The sequence below is a fragment of the Oncorhynchus masou genome, chromosome 23 (assembly GCF_036934945.1).
Source record: "Oncorhynchus masou masou isolate Uvic2021 chromosome 23, UVic_Omas_1.1, whole genome shotgun sequence".
Taxonomy (NCBI): Eukaryota; Metazoa; Chordata; class Actinopteri; order Salmoniformes; family Salmonidae; genus Oncorhynchus; species Oncorhynchus masou.
Genome location: NC_088234.1, coordinates 38427676 through 38449335, shown reverse-complemented (window position 1 = coordinate 38449335; position 21660 = coordinate 38427676). Strand labels below are relative to the sequence as shown.

General features: G+C 43.0%; 2 protein-coding genes across 2 annotated transcripts in view; one reads left to right on the top strand and one right to left on the bottom strand.

The window, feature by feature from the left end:
• rassf4a (Ras association domain family member 4a) overlaps positions 1-21660 on the top strand; it is a 77077-nt gene that overhangs the window by 20396 nt on the left and 35021 nt on the right. Inside the window, exons 2-3 of the mRNA XM_064932017.1 lie at positions 16861-16924; positions 17124-17199. Coding sequence (XP_064788089.1) covers positions 16881-16924; positions 17124-17199 — 120 coding nt within the window. The 5' untranslated portion in view covers positions 16861-16880. The remainder of the gene's footprint in view (positions 1-16860; positions 16925-17123; positions 17200-21660) is intronic.
• On the bottom strand, positions 3266-6637 carry LOC135510792 (C-X-C motif chemokine 9-like). Its single transcript, XM_064932009.1, has 4 exons — positions 6528-6637; positions 6133-6262; positions 5685-5768; positions 3266-4356 (listed from the first exon to the last, which is right to left on the bottom strand). The coding sequence occupies exons 1-4, from the start codon at positions 6589-6591 to the stop codon at positions 4221-4223; spliced, it is 414 nt and encodes a 137-aa protein (XP_064788081.1). The 5' UTR covers positions 6592-6637; the 3' UTR covers positions 3266-4220.

Here is a 21660-nt window from a genome sequence, read left to right as displayed (position 1 = left end):
CTGCCACCACCATGCTTCACCATAGGCATGGTGCCAGGTTTCCTCCAGATGGGAAGCTTGGCATTCAGGCCAAAGAGTTCAATCTTGGTTTCATCAGACCAGAGAATCTTGTTTATCTTGGTCTGACAGTCTTTAGGTGCCTTTTGGCAAACTCAAAGCGGGCTGTCATGTTCCTTTTACTGAGGAGTGGCTTCCGTCTCTCGGCCACTCTACCATAAAGTCCTGATTGGTGGAGTGCTGCAGAGATGGTTGTCCTTCTGGAAGGTTCTCCCACAGAGGAAGGCTTGAGCTCTGTCCGAGTGACCATCGGGTTCTTGGTCACCTCCCTGACCAAGGCCCTTCTCCTCCGATTGCTCAGTTTGGCCGGGCGGCCAGGTCTAGGAAGCGTCTTGGTGGTTCCAAACTTCTTCCATTTAAGAATGATGGAAACCACTGTGTTATTGGGGACCGTCAATGCTGCAGAAATGTTTTTGCACCCTTCCCCAGATCTGTGCCTCAACACAATCCTGTCGGAGCTCTACGAACAATTCCTTCAACCTCATGGCTTGGTTTTTGCTCTGACATGCACTGTCAACTGTGGGACCTTATATAGATAGACGTGCGTGCCTTTCCAAATCATGTCCAGTCAATTGAACTTATCACAGGTGGACTCCAATCAAGTTGTAGAAACATCTCAAGGATGATCAATGGAAACAGGATGCACCTGAGCTCAATTTCGAGTCTCATAGCGAAGGGTCTGAATACTTTTGTAAATAAGGTCTTTCAGTTTTTATTTTGTATACATTTCCAAAAATGGCTAACAACCTGTTTTCGCTTTGTAGATTGATGACAAAAACATATTTCATTGATTTTTGAATGAGGCTGTAACGAAACAAAATTGGGAAAAGGGGAAGGGGTCTGAATACTTTCTGAATGCACTGATAAGCCAACAAAAAAACGGGTTTAAGTGAAAGGTCTACCTGGTGTCTTCAATTGGCTACATACCTCTCCAAAGCATGCACAGTTCCTAAGTAATTTCAATGTACTTTTATGACTCAAAGAAGAGTCTTTAACTATAAGGTACTTTTTTTGAGCTCTCCGAACTTTGCCGTTGAGGAACTACAGCAAGTTCAGTTGTAGTTGTTTTGTTTGGATCACTGCTATCACAATTACTATTGTTGTTTGCACAATCCAAATCGCAATCTGAGTCAGATGGGTATCATTTCAAAGCTTGTTCTGTGGCCAACATGACTAGTTAAATGATCAAATACGGTCCTACACTGTTAGGCCTTCACAAGGCAATTCAGAGAAGCAGATCGTAATTTTGGTGTGCGTAGAAGGGGGTCATGAGTGCATTCAGAGGCGTGGTCCACAGCAAATTTTATTCACAATACAACAAACAGGCTCATTCTGTTCAGGACACCCCAGGGTATAACGCCATGTCATCTTGTAACTGTACATCAAACATAGTGATGATAAACATTAACACATGAGTTTTATGACATGAAAATGTGAAGTGCACATTTGGACTCACAAGTGTTTAGCCTGCTTGTATGACATCAAAGCAGTATTTACTATAATCCTCAATATCTCATTTTTCAAAATACATTGAGTCCTCATAATTGACAGCATTTCCCTCACTCAGACAACCAGTTTGTTTGGCAATAGTTGCCCATTTAGCAGGAGGGATGGGGGCAACTTCATGTCACACGCAGTGCTCAAATTCAGAACGCCTCTCAGTTAATACTCATACAGAGCGGTGATGCAGAGACCCTGACCTCTGACCTCATGTATAGCATGACACTGTACAGCCACCGCATTCCATATTTAGGCACTTAGGTCTAAATCAGTCATTTTCAACTTGTGTACGTACGGGTATGAGTGTAAAGGGCTACCTTATAGATGTATTAGACACCAGACCAGGTCGCAGGGATGGCTAATTCAATCTCCACTGAGTTAAGTAAACCTGCTTTTAGTTTGTTTTGCACCTTGCTTGTGTAATGGTCTCCAGGCTCTCTAAAGTTGGAGGAATTGGTGCCTCTAGGGCAATTCAAAAGGCTGATTTGAGGACCTTTTTCCTGAAAAATGTTGGTTTCTATAATTGTGTTTTTCTTTTCGTGTATTGATGTGATGTGTGTAGTGTACATTTGATGTGTATTGGTGTGTTTACAAGGTTCACCTGTGGAAGAGAGCTAGGTCTCAGCATGACTCCCTGTCGAAATAAAGGCTCAATAAAAAATGTCTCCTGTGTTTTTCCATAGCTCAGCCAGTGCAACTTTATCTGATCTACCTTGATTCTATGTTAACTCTTTCAGAGACAGATAGAAACACTAAAACACCTGCTGTCATGTGCCATGGGGTGGTTGTGACCAACTGGGTTTGAACCAAGGTCTTCAGCACCTCACAAAAAGTCAAGTTTGGGCATTAGCTTGGGGAGATAACAAAAGTCTTCAGGTCTAATCACACATACGCGTGACAGTCACTTATTCAGAACAATAAAACCAGAATCATTTATAAAAGATGTTTGGTTTTGGATATGTGTGTTGTAAAATATTTAGCATTAGTAATGATATTTGATGTGTAATATTTACTTTCCTGCTGTAGCTGATATGAGATTCTAGTTGATTAACAAAAGAAGTTGGTTCCTTCATGGAAACAGATAGTCTATTACATAATTCTTCATTGTATCCAGACTCGGGATATGACCCAGATGCCGACACAGGAGGCGGATGGTTCAGTTCTCAGATAATTTATTATAACACGAGGAGCAGGCAAAGGGCAGGTCGAGGACAGGCAGAGGTTTGTAACCAGACCAGAGTCCGACAGGTACTGGACAGCAGACAGGGTCAGGGCAGGCAGCAGTTCATAAACCAGTTCAGAATCAGGCAGGTACAGAATGGCAGGCAGGCTCAGGGCAAGTAGAACGTTTTGAACCGGAAAAGTACAAAACAAAACAAATAGAGTGCAGGGAAAACCAGGAAACGCGCTGGGACGACCTGACAATAGAAGACGAACTGGCAACAGACAAACAGAAAATGCAGGTGTAAATACACAGTGGAAAATGGGAGACACCTGGTGGGGGGTGGAGACAAGCTCTAGACAGGTGAAACAGATCAGCGTGTGACACAGTGAGAGAAAGAGAGGGGTGTTGAAGAAAGAGGGGGGGGGGTTGGAGAAAGAGAGGGAGTTTTTGGAGAGTGAGAGAAAGCGAGAGGGACTGATAATAACAGAATGTTGTAATGGCTGTAGAAAACAAGAATATATTGAACAACAGTCAGTCACTGCATCAGGTTTAATATTTATTACAAAACACCTTGAAAAAGTATAAAAGTATTACAAATAGCAACATAGATACCAACAGTGTTTACGATAAACAGTTAGAAACGACAATGTCTGTAACCGAACATAATGATACATTAATGATATCCATTCAGCACAACACATTTGTATGTGGTGTCTGTAGAACCTCTGTTGTCCATAGTTTCTCTGGTGTCTGAATGAACAAGAATCGGGGCTCACGGTCGGTATGTACTTCCAAAAAAAGTCTAAATAGAAAGTTACATGCAACCCCCAAAAATGTGTTGTCTGAATCTAAGTATTGTTTTTGACCAAGCGTGCATGCACTAAATCCACCTCTCCGCACCTTCAATAAAATCCCTCATTACTGCCACGCACAGGTCGGCTGATCCAGCAACAGGAAAGGTAATTGATTGACAACATTGTATGAACATCATAACAATGTTTCACCCGCGCTACACAGAATGCAATAATATTTCATGCAAGTCAATTATGTAGACCTTATAGGATATGTTTGATGTACAGTATATCTTTCCCCAGGCCTTTATAGCCTATCGTCTAGTTAGTCCATAACGGCAGTAATGGTGATAGTTGCTCAGCGAAACTCCATTTTTTTGGTAAGTACGTATTTTGTCATTATTAAGCTTGAAAAGCTGGTGAATGGCAAGTTGAATGGCTACTTCCTAGGCTTAAAGGACAATCGCCATATTCAACATCTCCTGTAAACCCAGATTCTGGTTCGGTGTCTGTAGTGCCTCTGGTGTCTGTAGTTTTTCTGGTGTCTGTAGTTGTCATCTGGTCTCTATAATTGGTAGTACCTCTGGTACCGGTGCCTCTGGTGTCGGTAGTGCCTCTAGTGTATTGGTCTGGTCTAGGGTTACAGTGTAAATTAGCTAGAACACTACAGTACTGGTCAGGAGAATGGACAGGTACTGGCTCTGTGGTCACCCTAAGGCAGGGATTGGTGTTGCCCTTCTTTTGCTCTCTTTAGATTGTCCCATGAGTTTCCTCTGTTTCTGTCCTCGTTTCCCCTGCCCTCTCCTCCTTCTCAGACACCTCTTCTTATCCAATCCGCTGGTTCTGGGAGAGAGAGAGAAGAGAGAGAGAGAGAATATACGTGGATATGTTTAGTACAGCTGTTGGAGGTAGAGGAAGGTAGAGAGAGAAAAAGAGAGGGTAAATGAAGACAGATATATGATAGAGAGAGAGAAACTAGCTGAACGGCTCTTTGTATCACAACATGTTGACAGGATTTTATGATCTGAATCACAGTCAAACTGAAACTAACGACTCAATTTTATCAAACCCACATGTCAGTATTTACTCTGCAGCATATTGTATACATGCATATTTTCGTCTAGAGTCAACTAAAATCGCAAACCAGCCTTGCGTTCAACAACCTTTGATACATTGTGTTGCCAAATTGGTTAGACATTCTAGATTGTCTTTCGGAAGTATGCCATATAACTACCCACTTACAGTAAAGTACTGAAAAGAATAGTAACAAATGCTGAAGTGAACCCAGCTAGCCCATAACGTTCTGAAAACCATATGTTTCTTAGGTCTTGGTGAGACTGAGCACGTCGTTGCCTGTGGTTATTTTCCATACAAACTTCCCACACCTTTCTGGGAATGGTGCAGAATACTTGCTTGGCTTTGTAACATTCTCAGCACATTATTTTCTTGGTATTTCATAACAGAACAAAAAGTTCAAACATGGTTACATTTACAATTTTGGGTAATGTTCTAGGATCGTTCTCCAACTGGTTTGACATAGGGAATGTTCTCAAATAGTTCAGAGAATGTTAAGAGACAACGTGCTTCTGTGGGAATTTCAGTAGTTCAGCATGAAGTTTTCTGCAGGGTTTCCCCACTGTTCTATTTAAAGTCATGTTCTCAGAACATTAAGAAAACCTTCCGTAAAAAAAACACAAGAAAGCATTAGTAGGGTCCGAAAAATGTTATTTTAAGAATGTTAAAGAATGTTATTTAAAAACATATCCATTCCGTTCCTAGCGTCAACAAAACTCTGTCAAGTGTTAGTAAAAGTCTTATTGAAACATTCAATAAAAATGTTAAGGAAGTTATTCAAAATCCTTCAAACAATCTATAATTTCTGTTCTCAGAATGTTAATAAAACCTCTCAGGAAAACAACCAGGGAAACATAGTAAAACGTTCTCAGAACCTTCCTGCAACCTTGTAATGTAAGTTACCAGAACAGGTAACATGTTCTGTTCCGTTCTCAGAACGTTTCAGTTTTACCGGTCAGGAAACGTACTGTATGGCTTTTGTTCCCAGAAACAATGGGAAACCAAAAGCTTACGTTCCCACAACTTCCAAGGAACCAAATGTGCTAACTGGGAAGTAAAGTGAAGTAAATCAAGTCCTGGATGAAAATGTCTCTTACTTCTTCCAGCAGCGCAGTAGCTGTTTTCCCAGTTGTCCCATTGGATTCACACACACAGGCTCACTGGTCCTCTTCATTACCACTCTACAACACAGAGAGAGAGAGACACAGTTAACACACACACAAACACAGGGACACAGATAATCATTACACACACAATGTCATGACACAACACGAGGAGGAAACACATGCTTTATCACACACATACACTCATACCCACAAGGCACAGACATCAATTCAACATCTATTCCACGTTGGTTCAAGGTAATTTTATTGAAATGCTGTGGAAACAATGTTGATTCAACCAGTGTGTGCCTAGTGGGCAGTTACTTTAAATAGCTTTGAGGTTAAAAAACCTTTTACTATACTATAGCTTGTCTGTGTGCGTGCACATGTCTGTATGTCTGGGTGTGGTCCGTTGTGTGTGCATGTGTGGTCTGATACTTACATGATTTGGTCAGTGTTGCAGGTGAGGCCTTTGAGTGTGACTTTGAGGTCAGACAGTGGTCCGCTGACAGTTATCTTTGTGTCATAACACTCACACCTCCCTGGAACAAACTGCCCCTCACCTTTACCCACTGTAGAGACGGGCACGGAAACAGCAAATGGTGATTCAGGTGAAATTCCTCATGTCATCATGTTACACACAGTTTAACTCTCATTACACCATGTGGGAAAATAATATTCCAGAAAAACAGATTAGAGTTTGAGTGCACAGATCTCTAGTTACTATTCAGCCCACAGAGTACAGACCGACAGACTGACTCACAATCACAATGTTGCTTATACAAACTTTAACCCAATCTGTGTGTGCCTGTCCGTTTGTGTAAGGTTATTTATTACCTGTAAGCAGTAGGCAGTAAAGTGACAGACTCGCCAGCAGGTAGACAGACAGGACAGAGTTCATATTTCAACTGAGAACTGAAGTGAACAGTAGAGCTGCCTGAGCCTTTGTTATGTATCCACACACTCCGCCCCCTAAAGCCCGTATCTGGGGTTTCCAAGCATTCACACGCTTACTGGAAATTCCCTTTCTACCTTTCAGCGAAAGTAAATATGAGTATGTATAAGCTGAAAGATGAATCCTAAGTGTTGTTGTCCAATGGGTAACTCCAATGAGGGGAGGGGTGGTAGGTTATATTGAAGGAAAATATATATAAATATTTTTTGTACATTTTATGGAATCATGTAGGAAGCAAAAAAGCGTTAAACAAATCCAAATATATTTTAGATTTTAGATTCTTCAAAATAGCCACCCTTTGCCTTGATGACAGCGTTGCACACTCTTGGCATTCTCTCAACCAGCTTCACCTGGAATGCTTTTCCAACAGACTTGAAGGAATTCCCACAAATGTTGAGCACTTGTTGGCTGCTTTTCCACCACTCTGTGGTCCAACTCATCCCAAACCATCTCATTTGGGTTGAGGATGGGTGTTTGTATTTACCCAAGTTCTTTCTCAACTCCGGGACGACCCACCAGCTGATTTATTTTGCCTGATGCAGGACTCTAGTGCAATAGGAGAGAGACTGACTGAAACATTCAAACCTCCATTAATTTACAAGATGATAGTCTAATAGCTCGGCTCGGTGTGAAAAATCCCCCCTACGGATAGATGCTGCAGTCAATCAGAGTTCAGTCATATTGTAAAGTGTAGCCTAATGGCAAAAAAAGGGCGAACTTGCAATGTATTTGATGCTTAACTACTCTAAAGTTTTACATTTGTAACTCAATATCACAGACCAGATTTGCTGTGACGAAAAATGCATCAACCCCTACAATTATATAAATCTATTATAATCCACATAATAATTCAAACAGAATTGGCTGTAGCGAGAGGAGAGACTGCATGCTAAATGTAACGGATGTGAAACGGATAGCTTCGTTAGCGGTGGTGCGCGCTAAATAGCGTTTCAATCGGTGACGTCACTTGCTCTGAGACCTTGAAGTAGTAGGTCCCCTTGCTCTGCATTAATCATTTGAATGAAGCTACATTTTCTAACAGTGTAAACAGCACAACAAATACAGTCATTTATTTACAAACAAATTATAATCAATCCGATATAGTGTTATAAAAAATAAAATAAAAAGGTTTTAAAGTCTCAAGTACAGCCAATATTAAAAACAGTCAAATGCATTTGTGAATTCAATCACTTTAGCCGACATATTTAGGTTTATTCATTGTTTAATTATTCAAGGCTCCCTTTGTTATTTAGTTTTATAACTAAAATGCTTGACTGTATTTAAAGACATGGATGACTTGTATGCTGTGTGATGACATGCACAAATGAATGATTGATTGATATATTGTATATTGAAGTAAGCCTTTATGCTAATAAGTAACTTATGTTGAAAAAGCTACAGCAAGCAGGACTGTTAGGCCTACAGCTCCATGTCATTTCAATAACTTAGCTTCTCAACGATGCATGTGTCTGTGCCTGTGTTTGTGTCTCTTCACAGTCCCCACTGTTCCATAAAGTGTTGTTTTTTTTATCGGTTTCTTTTATCAAATTTCACTGCTTGCATGAGTTACTTGATGTGGAATAGAGTTTCATGTAGTCATGGCTCTATGTAGTACTGTGCACCTCCCAGAGTCTGTTCTGGACTTGGGGACTGTGAAGAGACCTCTGGTGGCATGTCTTGTGGGGTATGCATGGGTATCCGAGCTGTGTGCCAGTAGTTAAAAGAGACAGCTCGGTGCATTCAACATGTCAATACCTCTCACAAATACAAGTAGTGGTGAAGTTAATCTCTTCTTAACTTTTATCCAGGAGAGCTTGCCATGCATATTATTAATGTTAGCTCTCTGTGTACATCCAAGGGCCAGCCGTGTTGCCCTGTTCTGAGCCAATTACAATTTCCCTAAGTCCCTCTTTGTGGCACCTGACCACACGACTGAACAGTAGTCTGGGTGCGACAAAACTATGGCCTTTCGGACCTGCCTTGTTGATAGCGCTGTTAAGAAGGCAGAGCAGACTTCTCCCCATCTTAGCTAATGTTGTATATGTTTTGACCATGACAGTTTACAATCCAGGGTTACTCCAAGCAGTTTAGTCACCTCAACCTGTTTAATCTCCACATTATTCATTACAATATTTAGTTTTGGGACTATTTTTTGGGGACAAATCATTAGTGAATGATTTGTCCCAAATACAATGCTTTTAGTTTTTGAAATATTTAGGACTAACTTATTCCTTGCCATCCATTCTGAAACAGACTGCAGCTCTTTGTTAAGTGTTGCAATCATTTTAGTTGCAGTAGTAGCTGATGTGTATAGTGTTGAGTCATCCGCATACATAGACATCCTGGCTTTACTGAATGTCCTTCACAATAAGCATGGTCAGATATACTTGGATGTGTAGTTTCAGTGTTTGTTGCTGGCATGTCATACCTAAATTTGCCAATCTAGCAAATGAAAAAAATCATTAATGTAGTTGGCAATATCAGTGAGTTTTTTGATGAATGAGCCATCTTATTCAATGAATGGTGGAGCTGAGTTTGCCTGTCATTCTTTGTCATTTATCTTTGTTTCATAGTGTAGTTTCTTATTTTTATTCAGTTTAGTAACATGATTTCTCGATTTCTCAATTTGCAGAAATGTCTTCTGAAACATGTGAATGTTCATGTGCCTTCATAACAAACGTGTATACCATCTGTAAGTACAAATACAATTGTTAATTTAAGAGCCTAGTTGGTATAGCCACGGAAAAAGTCAGCAACCTTCCCGCTAGCCATGATTTTCTGAGATAATGGATGGGCTGGACAAGCCTAGAGATGACTTTGGATTGGTCTGCCATGTAGCACTCTTCTATCTATAACATGAGCTGGTCAGTATGTGTAGGTCATCCTTTCTAATGCAGCTTTTTTGAAAGATATCACATAGTTCAATTGCAAAACTGTTGCTCTCCACTTTCTGGAGGACGGAGTTTGGAATTCAGTGGAATGTGAAATGGAATTAGAGTATGATAATTAAGGAGATGGAGAAAAATCTGGCGTTTTGATTGGAAATGTGCAGAGGGAGTCAAAAAGAGAACACACAGAAGGCTCTGGATTACATCTTCAAACTAAGGGCAACCATAGCATCCGTGACAGAAGTAGAAGCGTCCATTCATGTAAGATAGTCTAGCTAGCTACATTTACAGATATTACACATTTCTAATATTGTCAGAAAGTCATTTTCACTTCAAGTTAACCTCTTACACCTATGGTGGCGCTATTTCATTTTTGGAAGAAAAACGTTCCCGTTTTAAACAAGATATTTTGTCACAAAAAGATGCTCGACTATGCATATAATTGCTACTGTTCGAAAGAAAACACTCTGACGTGTCCAGAAATACAAATATCTTCTCTGTGCGTGCCCTTTAACGTGAGCTTCAGGCAAAACCAAGATGACTTGGCATCCAGGAAATGACAAGGATTTTTGAGGCTCTGTCTTTCATGATCTCCTTATATGGCTGTGAACGCAAGGGGAATGAGTCTGCCCTTTCTGTCGTTTCCCCAAGGTGTCTGCAGCATTGTGACGTATTTGTAGGCAGATCATTGGAAGATTGACCATAAGAGACCACATTTACCACGTGTCCGCCCGGTGTCCTGCGCCGAAATTGGTGCGCAAAAGTCACCTGCCAGTATTTTTCCATGGGGCACAGAGAGAGAAGCAAGCTTCCACGAACTGCATGTCAATGAAGAGATATGTGAAAAAACACCTTGAGGATTGATTCCAAACAACGTTTGCCATGTTTCGGTCGATATTATGTAGTTAATCCGGAAAAAGTTTCACGTTGTAGGTGACTGCATTTTCGGTTCGTTTCGGTAGCCAGGCGCAATGTAGAAAACGGAACGATTTCTCCTACACACAGACGCTTTCAGGAAACACTGCGCATCTGGTATGTGGCTGGGAGTCTCCTCATTGAAAACATCAGAAGCTCTTCAAAGGTAAATGATTTTATTTATTTGGTTATCTGGCTTTTGTGAAAATGTTGCGTGCTACATGCTACACAAAATGCTATGCTAGCTTAGCATACTCTTACACAAATTAGTCAATTTCTATGGTTCAAAAGCATATTTTGAAAATCTGAGATGACAGTGTTGTTAAGAAAAGGCTAAGCTTGAGAGCAAACGCATTATTTTAATTTTATTTGCGATTTTCAGAAATCGTTAACGTTGCGTTATGCTAATGAGCCTGAGGCTTAGTCACAATCCCGGATCCGGGATGGGGAGTTTCAAGAGGTTAAGCTAACTATATGTCTAAACAAAGACTCCACTGTGCAAGTAAACATTTACTTCACTTTAACTATACTTCACTGTGATCTGATTTAAACCCCTATAGTCAATGCACAGGCGTAAACCACCATCCTTCTTCTTCACAAAAAAGAGACTCGAGGAGGCAGGTGAAGTGGAATGCCAAATGTATCCCTGTTCCAGAGATTCAGTGACATATGTTTCCATAGCAGCCATCTCCTCCTCTGACACACGATACACGTGACTCCTGGGAAGTGCTGCGTCTACCTGGAGATTTATCGCACAATCCCCCCGTCGATGGGGTGGTAGTTGTGAGTCGTGAGAGCCAAATCGGCATATTCAGGGGGGATGTGCATGGTGGAGACCTGGTTTGGACTTTCCACCGTAGTTGCACATAGTTGCACATATGGAAACACCTATACACCTCCCTGAACTCTGATGTGACCATCCCTTGAGAGCCCTCTGTTGCCACAAAATAGTGGGGTCATGGTGGGCCAACCAGGGAAACCTCAACACGACAGGAAACGCAGGAGAATTGATCAGGAATAGACTAATCCCTTCCTCATGACCCCCCTGCGTTATCATACATAGTGGAGCCATGACCTCCCTAATCAGACCCAACCCTAAATGACGACTATCCTAAGGCATGTACAGGGAAAGGCACATCAACAGGAACAATAGGGATCACTAAAATAAGTGCAAATGAATGGTTAATAAAGTTCCCAGCTGCAGCTGAATCTACTAGCGCCTTATGCTGGGAATGCAGGGAAAACTCAGGAAATTCTATAGATATAAATGTGTGCAAAAGGAGGCTCTGGGTGGGTTGGGTGAGTGCCCTGCCTGCCGTCTCGACTTCCTGGGAAACCTCTCCAGCACCCACCAGCAGTGTGTCCTCTGCGGCCACAGATAGTGCAGGAGACAGCCCCCCCCCTCCAGTCACCCTTAGAGCAGCACCTCCGAGCTCCATAGGTGTATCTACGGAGGTGTTGTGGGATGGGATGGAATGGACGGACCCCGATCCGGACATCCACGGGTGGCCAACAGGTTATCCAGCCAGATGGATAAATCCACCAGCTGGTCGAGGGTAAGGGTGATATCCATGCAGGCCAGCTCCCGACGAACATCCTCACGCAGACTACATTGTAATGGTCGATCAGGGCCCTCTCATTCCTTCCTGCGCTGGCAGCCAGGGTCTTGAAGTCCAGTGAGAATTCCTGTGCGCTCCCCATCCCCTGTCTGATATGGAACAAGCGTGAAATCCTCATTCCCAGCCGAACGACGCTGCATCGATACTTCCCCATTCAGCGTTGGCCCACTCAAGCGCCTTCCCAGACAGACAGGAGATGAGGGCGGACACGCTCTTGTATCACGAGGGAGCCGGGTGAACGGTCGCCAGGTAGAGTTCCAACTGGCAAAGGAAACCCTGGCACCCGGCAGCTGTCCCATCATATGCACTCAGGAGCGAGAGCCGAATCCCATGGGGTCCAGATGACGGAGGGGTGAACAGCGGTGTGGGTTGTGGTGTTAGTTGGAGAAAAGTTGATAAGGTTATAGGAAAACCCCCTCTTTCCCATCGTTCCATGTTGAGCAGCACGCGATCCATAGCTTTGACAAGATGTTGAAGCATCATCGTGTGCTGCTGGACTTGTTCCTACAGGACTGGGTGTACCTGCTGACTCCATAATGAGGTGTGTGATTCTGTCAGTGTCAGTGGTGTACAGGTGAGGACGGAGTCAAGCACAGGAAACAGAACTGAGTGAAAATAACGTACTTTACTCGAAAAAAAATAAACAGTACAAAGTATCCACGTAGGGAAATACAAACCCTAACACACAAGACTAACACATAACAGGAACAATCACGCACAACACATAATGGGAACCAGAGGGTTAAATAGGGAAATAATAATAACTAAATTGGAACCAGGTGTGTACACTCAAGACATAACAAATGGAAAACAGAAACATGGATCGGTGGCAGCTAGCAAGCCGGTAACGACAAGCACAGAACACTGCCCGAACAAGGAGAGGCGCCAACTTCGGCGGAAGTCGTGACTAAAGGCCTACTGTAGTTCTGATTGGCTATAGTGCACCGGTCTGTGTAGACTCCGGTCTCGGACAAGACAGATGTTTTTATTCAGTTTTATTTACTGTAGTGTCTATTAATTGTCCAAACGCACGGTCGCTATCCCACTCTATATTGCTTTAGAATTTTCACAAATGCCTTAGTCTTTTTGTGAAGAAGAGGGATGGAGGTCTGCGCCCGTGCATTGATTATCGAGGTCTAAATCAAATCACAGTGAGGTACAGTTACCCCGCTACCTCTTATTGCCACGGCAATTGAGTCAATGCACGGGGCCCGCTTCTTCACTAAACTGGATCTCAGGAGTGCGTACAACCTGGTGCGTATCTGAGAGGGAGACGAGTGGAAGACGGCATTTAGTACTACCTCAGGGCATTATGAGTACCTAGTCAGGCCGTATGGGTTGATGAATGCTCCATCAGTCTTCCAATCCATTGTAGACAAGATTTTCAGGGACCTGCACGGGCAGGGTGTAGTGGTGTATATTGATGACATTCTGACATACTCCACTACACGCACCGAGCATGTGTCCCCAAGCAAAGTGCTTGGTCGCCTGTTGGAGCATGACTTGCACGTCGAGGCTGAGAAATGCCTATTCTTCCAACAGTCCGTCTCCTTCCTAGGGCATCGCATTTCCACGTCAGGAGTAGAGATGGAGAGTGACCACATTACAGCCGTGCGTAATTGGCCAACTCCCACCACGGTGAAGGAGGTGCAGCGATTCTTAAGGTTTGCCAACTGGTTTATCCGGGGTTTTGGTCAGGTAGCTGCTCCCATTACCTCACTGCTGATGGGGGACTCGGTGCGCTTGCAGTGGTCAGCTGAGGCGGACGGGGCTTTAAGGCACCTGAAGGCTCTGTTTACCTCGGCTCCTGTGTTGGCCCATCCGGATCCCTCTTTGGCGTTCATAGTGGAGGTGGACGCTTCCAAGGCTGGGATAGGAGCTGTGCTCTCTCAGCGCTCGGCTACGCCACCGAAACTCCACCCCTTTGCCTTCTTCTCTAAGAAGCTCAGCCCGGCTGAGCGAAACTATGATGTGGGGGACCGGGAGCTGTTGGCTGTCATTAAGGCTTTGAAGGTGTGGAGACATTGGCTTGAGGGGGCTAAACACCCCTTTCTCATCTGGACTGACCACCGCAATCTGGAGTACATCCGGGCGGCAAGGAGAATGAATCCTCGCCAGGCAAGATGGGCCATGTTTTTCACCCGTTTTGTGTTTACCCTCTCTTACAGAGCAGGCTCCCAGAACGTTAAGGCAGACTCACTGTCTCGGCTGTATGACATAGAGGAGCGGTCCATGGATACCACTCCCATACTCCCAGCCTCTTGTTTGGTGGCGCCGGTAGTGTGGGAGCTGGACGCGGACATTGAGCGGGTGTCACGTACAGAGCCCATTCCCCCTCAGTGTCCAGCTGGGTGTTTGTACGTTTCGTCTGCTATCCGCGATCAGCTGATCTATTGGGCCCACACGTCACCCTCCTCTGGTCATCCTGGGTGCGCTGTCTTAATGGGAGGTACTGGTGGCCCACTTTAGCTAAGGATGTGAGGGTTTATGTTTCCTCCTGCTCAGTGTGAGCCCAGTGCAAGGCTCCTAGATACCTGCCCAGAGGTAAGTTACAACCCTTACCCGTTCCACAACGGTCGTGGTCGCACCTGTCGGTGGATTTTATAACCGATCTTCCACCTTCACAGGGTAACACCACGATCCTGGTCATTGTGGATTGTTTTTCTAAGTCCTGTCATTTCCTCCCTTTGCCCGGTCTCCCTACAGCCCTGCAAACTGCGGAGGCCCTGTCTACACACGTCTTCCGGCACTACGGGGTGCCTGAGGATATAGTGTCTGATTGGGGTGACGGCAAGCTACAATTCACTTCAAGAGTTTGGAAGGCATTCATGGAACGTCTGGGGGGCCTCGGTCAGCCTTAACGCAGGTTTTCACCCCGAGAGTAACTGGCAGGTAGAGAGAGTTAACCCGGATGTGGGTAGGTTTCTGAGGTCTTATTGCCAGGACCAGCCGCGGGAGTGGGCCCTGGGCAGAGATGGCCCAGAACTCACTACGCCACTCCTCCACTAACCTTTCTCCATTTCAGTGTGTATCGGAGTATCAGCCGGTTCTGGCTCCTTGGCATCAGAGTCAGACAGAGGCTCCTGCGGTGGACGACTGGTTCCGGCGTGCAGAGGAAACTTGGGACACTGCCCACGTCCACCTTCAGCGCGTCGTACTGCGCCAGAAAGTTGGTGCAGACCGTCACCGTAGTGAGGCCCCAGTGTTCGCACCGGGGGATAGGGTCTGGCTCTCAACCCTAAACCTGCCCCTCCGCCTGCCCTTCCAGAAGCTGGGTCCACGGTTTGTGGGGCCATTTAAAGTCCTGAGGAGAGTGAACGAGGTATGTTATTGGTTACAGCTTCCCCCCGTTTCCCGTATTAAGCCTTCGTTCCATGTGTCTCTCCTCAGGCCGGTGGTGGCTGGCCCGCTCCAGGAGGCTGAGGTACGGGAGGTTCCTCCGCCCCCTCTGGACATCGAGGGGGTCCCGGCGTACTCCATTCGATCCATCCTGAATTCGAGACGTCGGACGAGGTGCCTTTCAGTACGGTCCGGAGGAGAGATGCAGGGTTCCGGTGGAGGACGTGTTAGACGTGTTAGATCCTTCCCTGCTGCGAGAGTTCCACCGTCTCCATTCGGATCACCCTGCGCCTTGTCTTCCGGGTCGTCCCAAAGGCCAGTGTCAACGCGTGGCTAGAGTCGGGGGGGGTACTGTCATGACTTCTGCCGAAGTCGAAGCCTCTCCTTGTTCGGGTGGTGCTCGGCGGTCGACGTCACCGGTCTTCTAGCCATCATTGATCCATGTTTCATTTTCCGTTGGGTTTGTCTTGTCCTCCTACACACCTGGTTCCAATCCCATTCATTATATGTTGTGTATTTAACCCTCTGTTTCCCCTCATGTCCTTGTCAGAGAATGTTTATTGTTATGCTCGCGTTTTAATGATTGTTGTGCGACGGGTTCTTGTACCCACGTCTATTTTTATTATGTACTTTGGTTTTGGAGTTTTGTTTTTACGTTATTAAACTACTCCATTATACCAAGTTTGATTTTCCTGCACCTGACTTCCCTGCCACTTACACAAATGACATGACACACAATTAAAAGGAAATGTGTTTGCATGACTAATGCCTAAGCAAATTCATTTCCATATGTTCAGAATGTTAATAATACCTCCCAGGAAAACATTCAGGGAACCATAGTAAAACGTTCTCAGAAACTCCCTGCAATCTAAAAATGTACATTCTGAGAACGTTTAAAAAACGTTCCGTTTTACCGAAGTTCAACAACTGCCAAGGAACCAAAAGTGCTAGCTCGGCTCTCTTTCTCATGCTCTCGTGCTCGCTCACGCACACACACACAAACACACACCCCCACACCATACATGCTTTAGTCCAGACAGGTATTTACATGCAACTATTCCCTATTTTGTTCCCCATTGAGAGCTAGGTACTTCCCTGGGAAAATAGAAAAATAAGTTCCTAAGGTCCATACCATGGCCATCTTGAAATGTAGCACGAAAAGTGGAAGGAGTGTTGCCTCCGGTCTCCTGTAATACACTTTTAGTCTGTAGATTGTACAGATGAAAGTATTAGTGTAATTCATATTCAACACGTTACTACTGTATGTGCTCTGAAATTGAGTCTATGTTTCTGAAAATGTTAGTAACTACATTAATGTTATTACAGTGTGTATATTGTACAGCATGTATACTTTTCCCCCTACAGCATCTCCATAGAACAGAAAGCTCTGGTTACGTCCCAACACAAATTATTGCGTTGTTTTGTTAACATAAATCTCTCTCTCTCTCTCCTAGCTGTATGAGTGTATCTCAGAATGGCTGACTATGTGAAGCTGGATGAGGAGAAGTTTATCCCAAAGTGAGTCCAGCTGTGTGTCTGTCCTGCATATGACCTCAGATTACGTAGGACAACATGTATGTAGTTATGTGTAATGTTTTTTTAAATGAACTAACGTATACAGAGCTTCTTACTTATCCAATGTTAATGTACCACGAGTGGAATGCATCAATACCTACATTAACCCTGTCTGTCTCTCTGGTGTTGTGTTGATATTCAGGTCAGACATCTTGTCTCTGCTAAGGACCTACAACTGTTACCATGAGGGGAAGAGCTTCCAACTCAGACACAGAGAGGTAGGAGCCCTTTGTAAACTGGCCTGGTACATTAAATTACTCTGTCCATCAGTCACCTGTAGTCGTGGGTACTCTTTCACTTTTATCTGGAGTAGTTTACACACCTTGCGGTAGGTAATCAGCATGTCTCATCTACACTCCCATGCTGATAAGGACTGACTAAAGGCAAAAAAATAAAATACTTTGTTCATGTGTGGTGCTGAATAGGTTTCTAACTATTGCATTGTAAATCAGTAGAGGTGTGTGTGGTGTGTGTGGTGTGTGTGGTGTGTGTGGTGTGTGTGGTGTGTGTGGTGTGTGTGTGTGTGTGTGTGCATCAGTTTGGCGTTTCAGGTATAACAGCGTCTTAAAGGGGTCAGATTAATGTATGAAGACATCCAACTGAACTGGAACCAGTTTATCTATTGCTTCTCCACACACACATACAAACACTCACTGACAGTTCTACTGATTTACAATGCAATAGTTAGAAACCTATTCACCACAACTTTGCAGTACACATGAACAAAGGCATTTTTTTTACAAATGACATCTTGATGAGGTGCTTAGCAAAGCAGTTATACTGTAAATGTTTGTGTTTTTGTGGTGTAGCCAACTGATGCAGTGAAGCTATGTGCTAAAGTGACGTTTATTTATCATGTATGTAGTGTGAGAAGTGACGGGAGGAAGTTCCTGTGAATTAATAGATCAATGGATGGATGAGCCATGAGTGTCTCTGATTCAGAGGGGCTGGGTTAAATGCGAAAGACACATTTTGGTTGAATGCATTCAGTTTTGCAACTGACTAGGTACAAGGGTTCTTCCTTTAAAAGTTACGAGCTTATGCCGTGACCGCTAGTGGTAGATGGTGGCATTCTGTCATTGCACCACACAATCATAAGGGGGAGTGAGAAAACTGATCTATGGGTAGTCTAAACTGTGGCACAAATTGACTATCTTTTCATAAATTAATGGAGGTGTTTTCAGTCTGAGAGTCTTCTCTGGCACTAGAGTCCTGCATCAGGCAACAACAAACAAAAAATGTCAGTGGTCCTGGAGTTAAGAGAGAACTTGGGTAAATACAACGGGGGATTTACACATGACATATGGACTGATCATTTTCTAAAAATAGCCATGGTGGGCTTTTGGTTTCTCTGCCTCTAAACACAGAAAATAAATAATTCTAGATAACAAACTGGCTTTATTTACAAATTAGTAAGAATGTCTCACCGCATGTTCAAGAATGGCCTTTAACCCTTTATTCAGATTACAACCGCTCACTTTCGGTTATTTGAAAATGAAATCATCTCCAAAATATCGTTATTTTTTTTAAACAAGCCATAGAAAGTTGGTTGCAATTTCAGTTTAATCCACCAGAAAATTCTAAACAAATAATACCTCAAATACTGTGGTTAAACTCAAATATAGTAATTGATAAAATAATCTTCCTCAATTGGAACCTTTATCAAGTGGAAGGGCGGAAAAGTAAGGAACTTGTCTGTCGGCCCATTAAAGAACAAAATTGGTTAAAGAAAATTGTGGTTAAAGAAATTGGTTAAAGAAAATGGTTAAAGAAATTGGTTAAGAAATTGGTTAAAGAAATTGGTTAAAGAAAATTTCATTTGAGGACCAAAAAATTGACAGCTCTGCTGGATTGAAAAATAGTTGGGAAGAGATTTTCGATGTCCCGATTTCATGGCACATGGTTTATGAATTGAAACGCAATTTTCTGTTTATTATAACCTACTACAGACCTAAAAACCTATGGGTTTAACCTTCTGAAATAATTATTATATTGAGTTCCGAGAGCAGATCTGTTATCCAACGATTATTATTAGTAGTATTATTAACCCTGCATTATAGTTATATAAAAGCCCCTTAGATATTCTGTGTTTATATTTATTTATCCTTCTGAATGAATGGTTATATTGAAGATTCTTAATGAGTTCCGAGAGCTGATCTGTTATCCAACTATTATTATTATTATTAACCCAGCATTATAATATGAGTAGGCCTAACAAACAGCAAAAGCACTAGCCTATGTCAATTTACTATCCCTCATAGTACAAACTTGAAACTCACGCGCTGCTTATATATGCCAGTTAGGCTCTACACCCCTTGTAAAGCGGATTAATGTGATTAATTTGAAGAAGTTATTTGGCCACTTTAGTGATACGAATCTTATTAAAACATATAGGCCTATGGGCTAGGCTACATGATGTGTGGGACTATGATTCGAACAAGTCGCATTGATTCTTATGCTGGGCATCATTCATGATAATCATGATAACATATAATTCACAAGTGATAAGCTAATATTGTCACCCATCCGACTATTCTTGATTTAATCTTATCTTTACATATACTAAATAATATATGTGTGACATTTGTTTTGATTTAGAATGGACTATTATCATGCACCTGTATCGAAACAGGGACAGCGGGGAAAAATACACGTCATCTTTGCATTTAAATAGCGAATGGAGGACATTTTCCCTGTGTTTTTTTTCTTCATGCCAGCCAAGTAGGCTATACTTCTGTTGTAAATATAACCAATGTGCTTAATACTAGGAAAGTTGAGAAATAAATATAGTAGGCCTAGCCTATAGAAAGCTGATGGGATCCTCCTCTTTTTATTAGCGACCATCACTGTTTTCTCCTGCAATTGCATAGCCTATAGAAATGATGCACAACATGAGCTCATGGGCTCTCATGAAGTGTTTCATTAGATTTTTGAATAGATTTGCATTGATGTCAGAGTGATTAGATGGACAATAGAGTGCTGGGTACCAGGCAGTTAGCAAGTTTGGTAGGCTACTAATGACCAGCAGCATCAGAGCTTGGAGAAGCCTAATTCCCGCCGGTGTGACGATAATATGGTCACCCCAACAGCCCTATTCAGGACCCATTTATTACTGGCCGCTTAATCCAAAACAAACTGCAACTCTTTGTTAGCGCCCCTAGAGTTTCAAGAGGTTATCTCATTTTTGGATAAAAAGACGTGCCCGTTTTAAGCGCAATATTTTGTCACAAAAGATGCTCGACTATGCATATAATTGGTAGCTTTGGAAAGAAAACACTCTGACGTTTCCAGAACTGCAAAGATATTTTCTGTGCGTGCCCTAGAACGTGAGCTTCATGCAAAACCAAGATGAGACGGCATCCAGGAAATGAGCAGGATTTTTGAGGCTCTGTTTTCCATTGTCTCCTTATATGGCTGTGAATGCGAGAGGAGTAAGTCTGCCCTTTCTGTCGTTTCCCCAAGGTGTCTGCAGCATTGTGACGTATTTGTAGGCATATCATTGGAAGATTGACCATAAGAGACCACATTTACCAGGTGTCCGCCCGGTGTCCTGCGCCGAAATTGGTGCGCAAAAGTCAGCTGCAAGTATTTTTCCACAGAATTCAGAGAAGAATGCAGGCTTCCACGAACGATATATCAATGAAGAGATATGTGAAAAAACACCTTGAGGATTGATTCCAAACAACGTTTGCCATGTTTCGGTCGATATTATGGAGTTAATTCGGAAAAAGTTTGACGTTGTAGGTGACTGAATTTTCGGTTCGTTTCGGTAGCCAAATGTGATGTACAAAACGGAGCGATTTCTCCTACACACAGACGCTTTCAGGAAAAACTGCGCATTTGGTATGTAACTGAGAGTCTCCTCATTGAAAACATCCGAAGCTCTTCAAAGGTAAATGATTTTATTTATTTGGTTATCTGGTTTTTGTGAAAATGTTGCGTGCTAAATGCTACTCAAAATGCTAAGCTAGCTTAGCATACTCTTACAAAATTAGTCAATTGCTATGGTTCAAAAGCATATTTTGAAAATCTGAGATGACAGTGTTGTTAAGAAAAGTCTAAGCTTGAGAGCAGGCGCATTATTTTCATTTTATTTGCGATTTTCAGAAATCGTTAACGTTGCGTTATGCTAATGAGCCTGAGGCTTTAGTCACGATCCCGGATCCGGGATGGGGAGTTTCAAGAGTTTCAGTGACTTCATTAGCTGTGGTGTCTGATGCGTATATTGTTGAATCCTCAGCATACATGGACACACATGCTTTGTTTAATACCAGTGGCAGGTCATTGGGAAAAATAGAAAAGGGTAGAGGGCCTAGAGACCTCCCCTGCTGTACACCAAACTTTACATGTTTGACATTAGAGAAGCTTCCATTAACCTTTTCACACATACCAACAAACGGGTGTGATCATTCTACAGTGATCCATGCAGAGTACGCTCAAACCCGTGTGATTAGAACAGTTATTTAGAATGTCCAGTTTTGATTGACGCAACAGTCAGCATTTGATCTAGCCACACTGTTTTTTCACAGAAACATTTTGCTCAAACAGTCCTTAGAAAGTTATGTTGGGGTGGCAGGGTAGCCTAGTGGTTAGAGCATTGGACTAGTTACCAGAAGGTTGCAAGTTCAAATCCCTGAGCTGTCAAGGTACAAATCTGTTGTTCTTCCCCTGAACTAGGC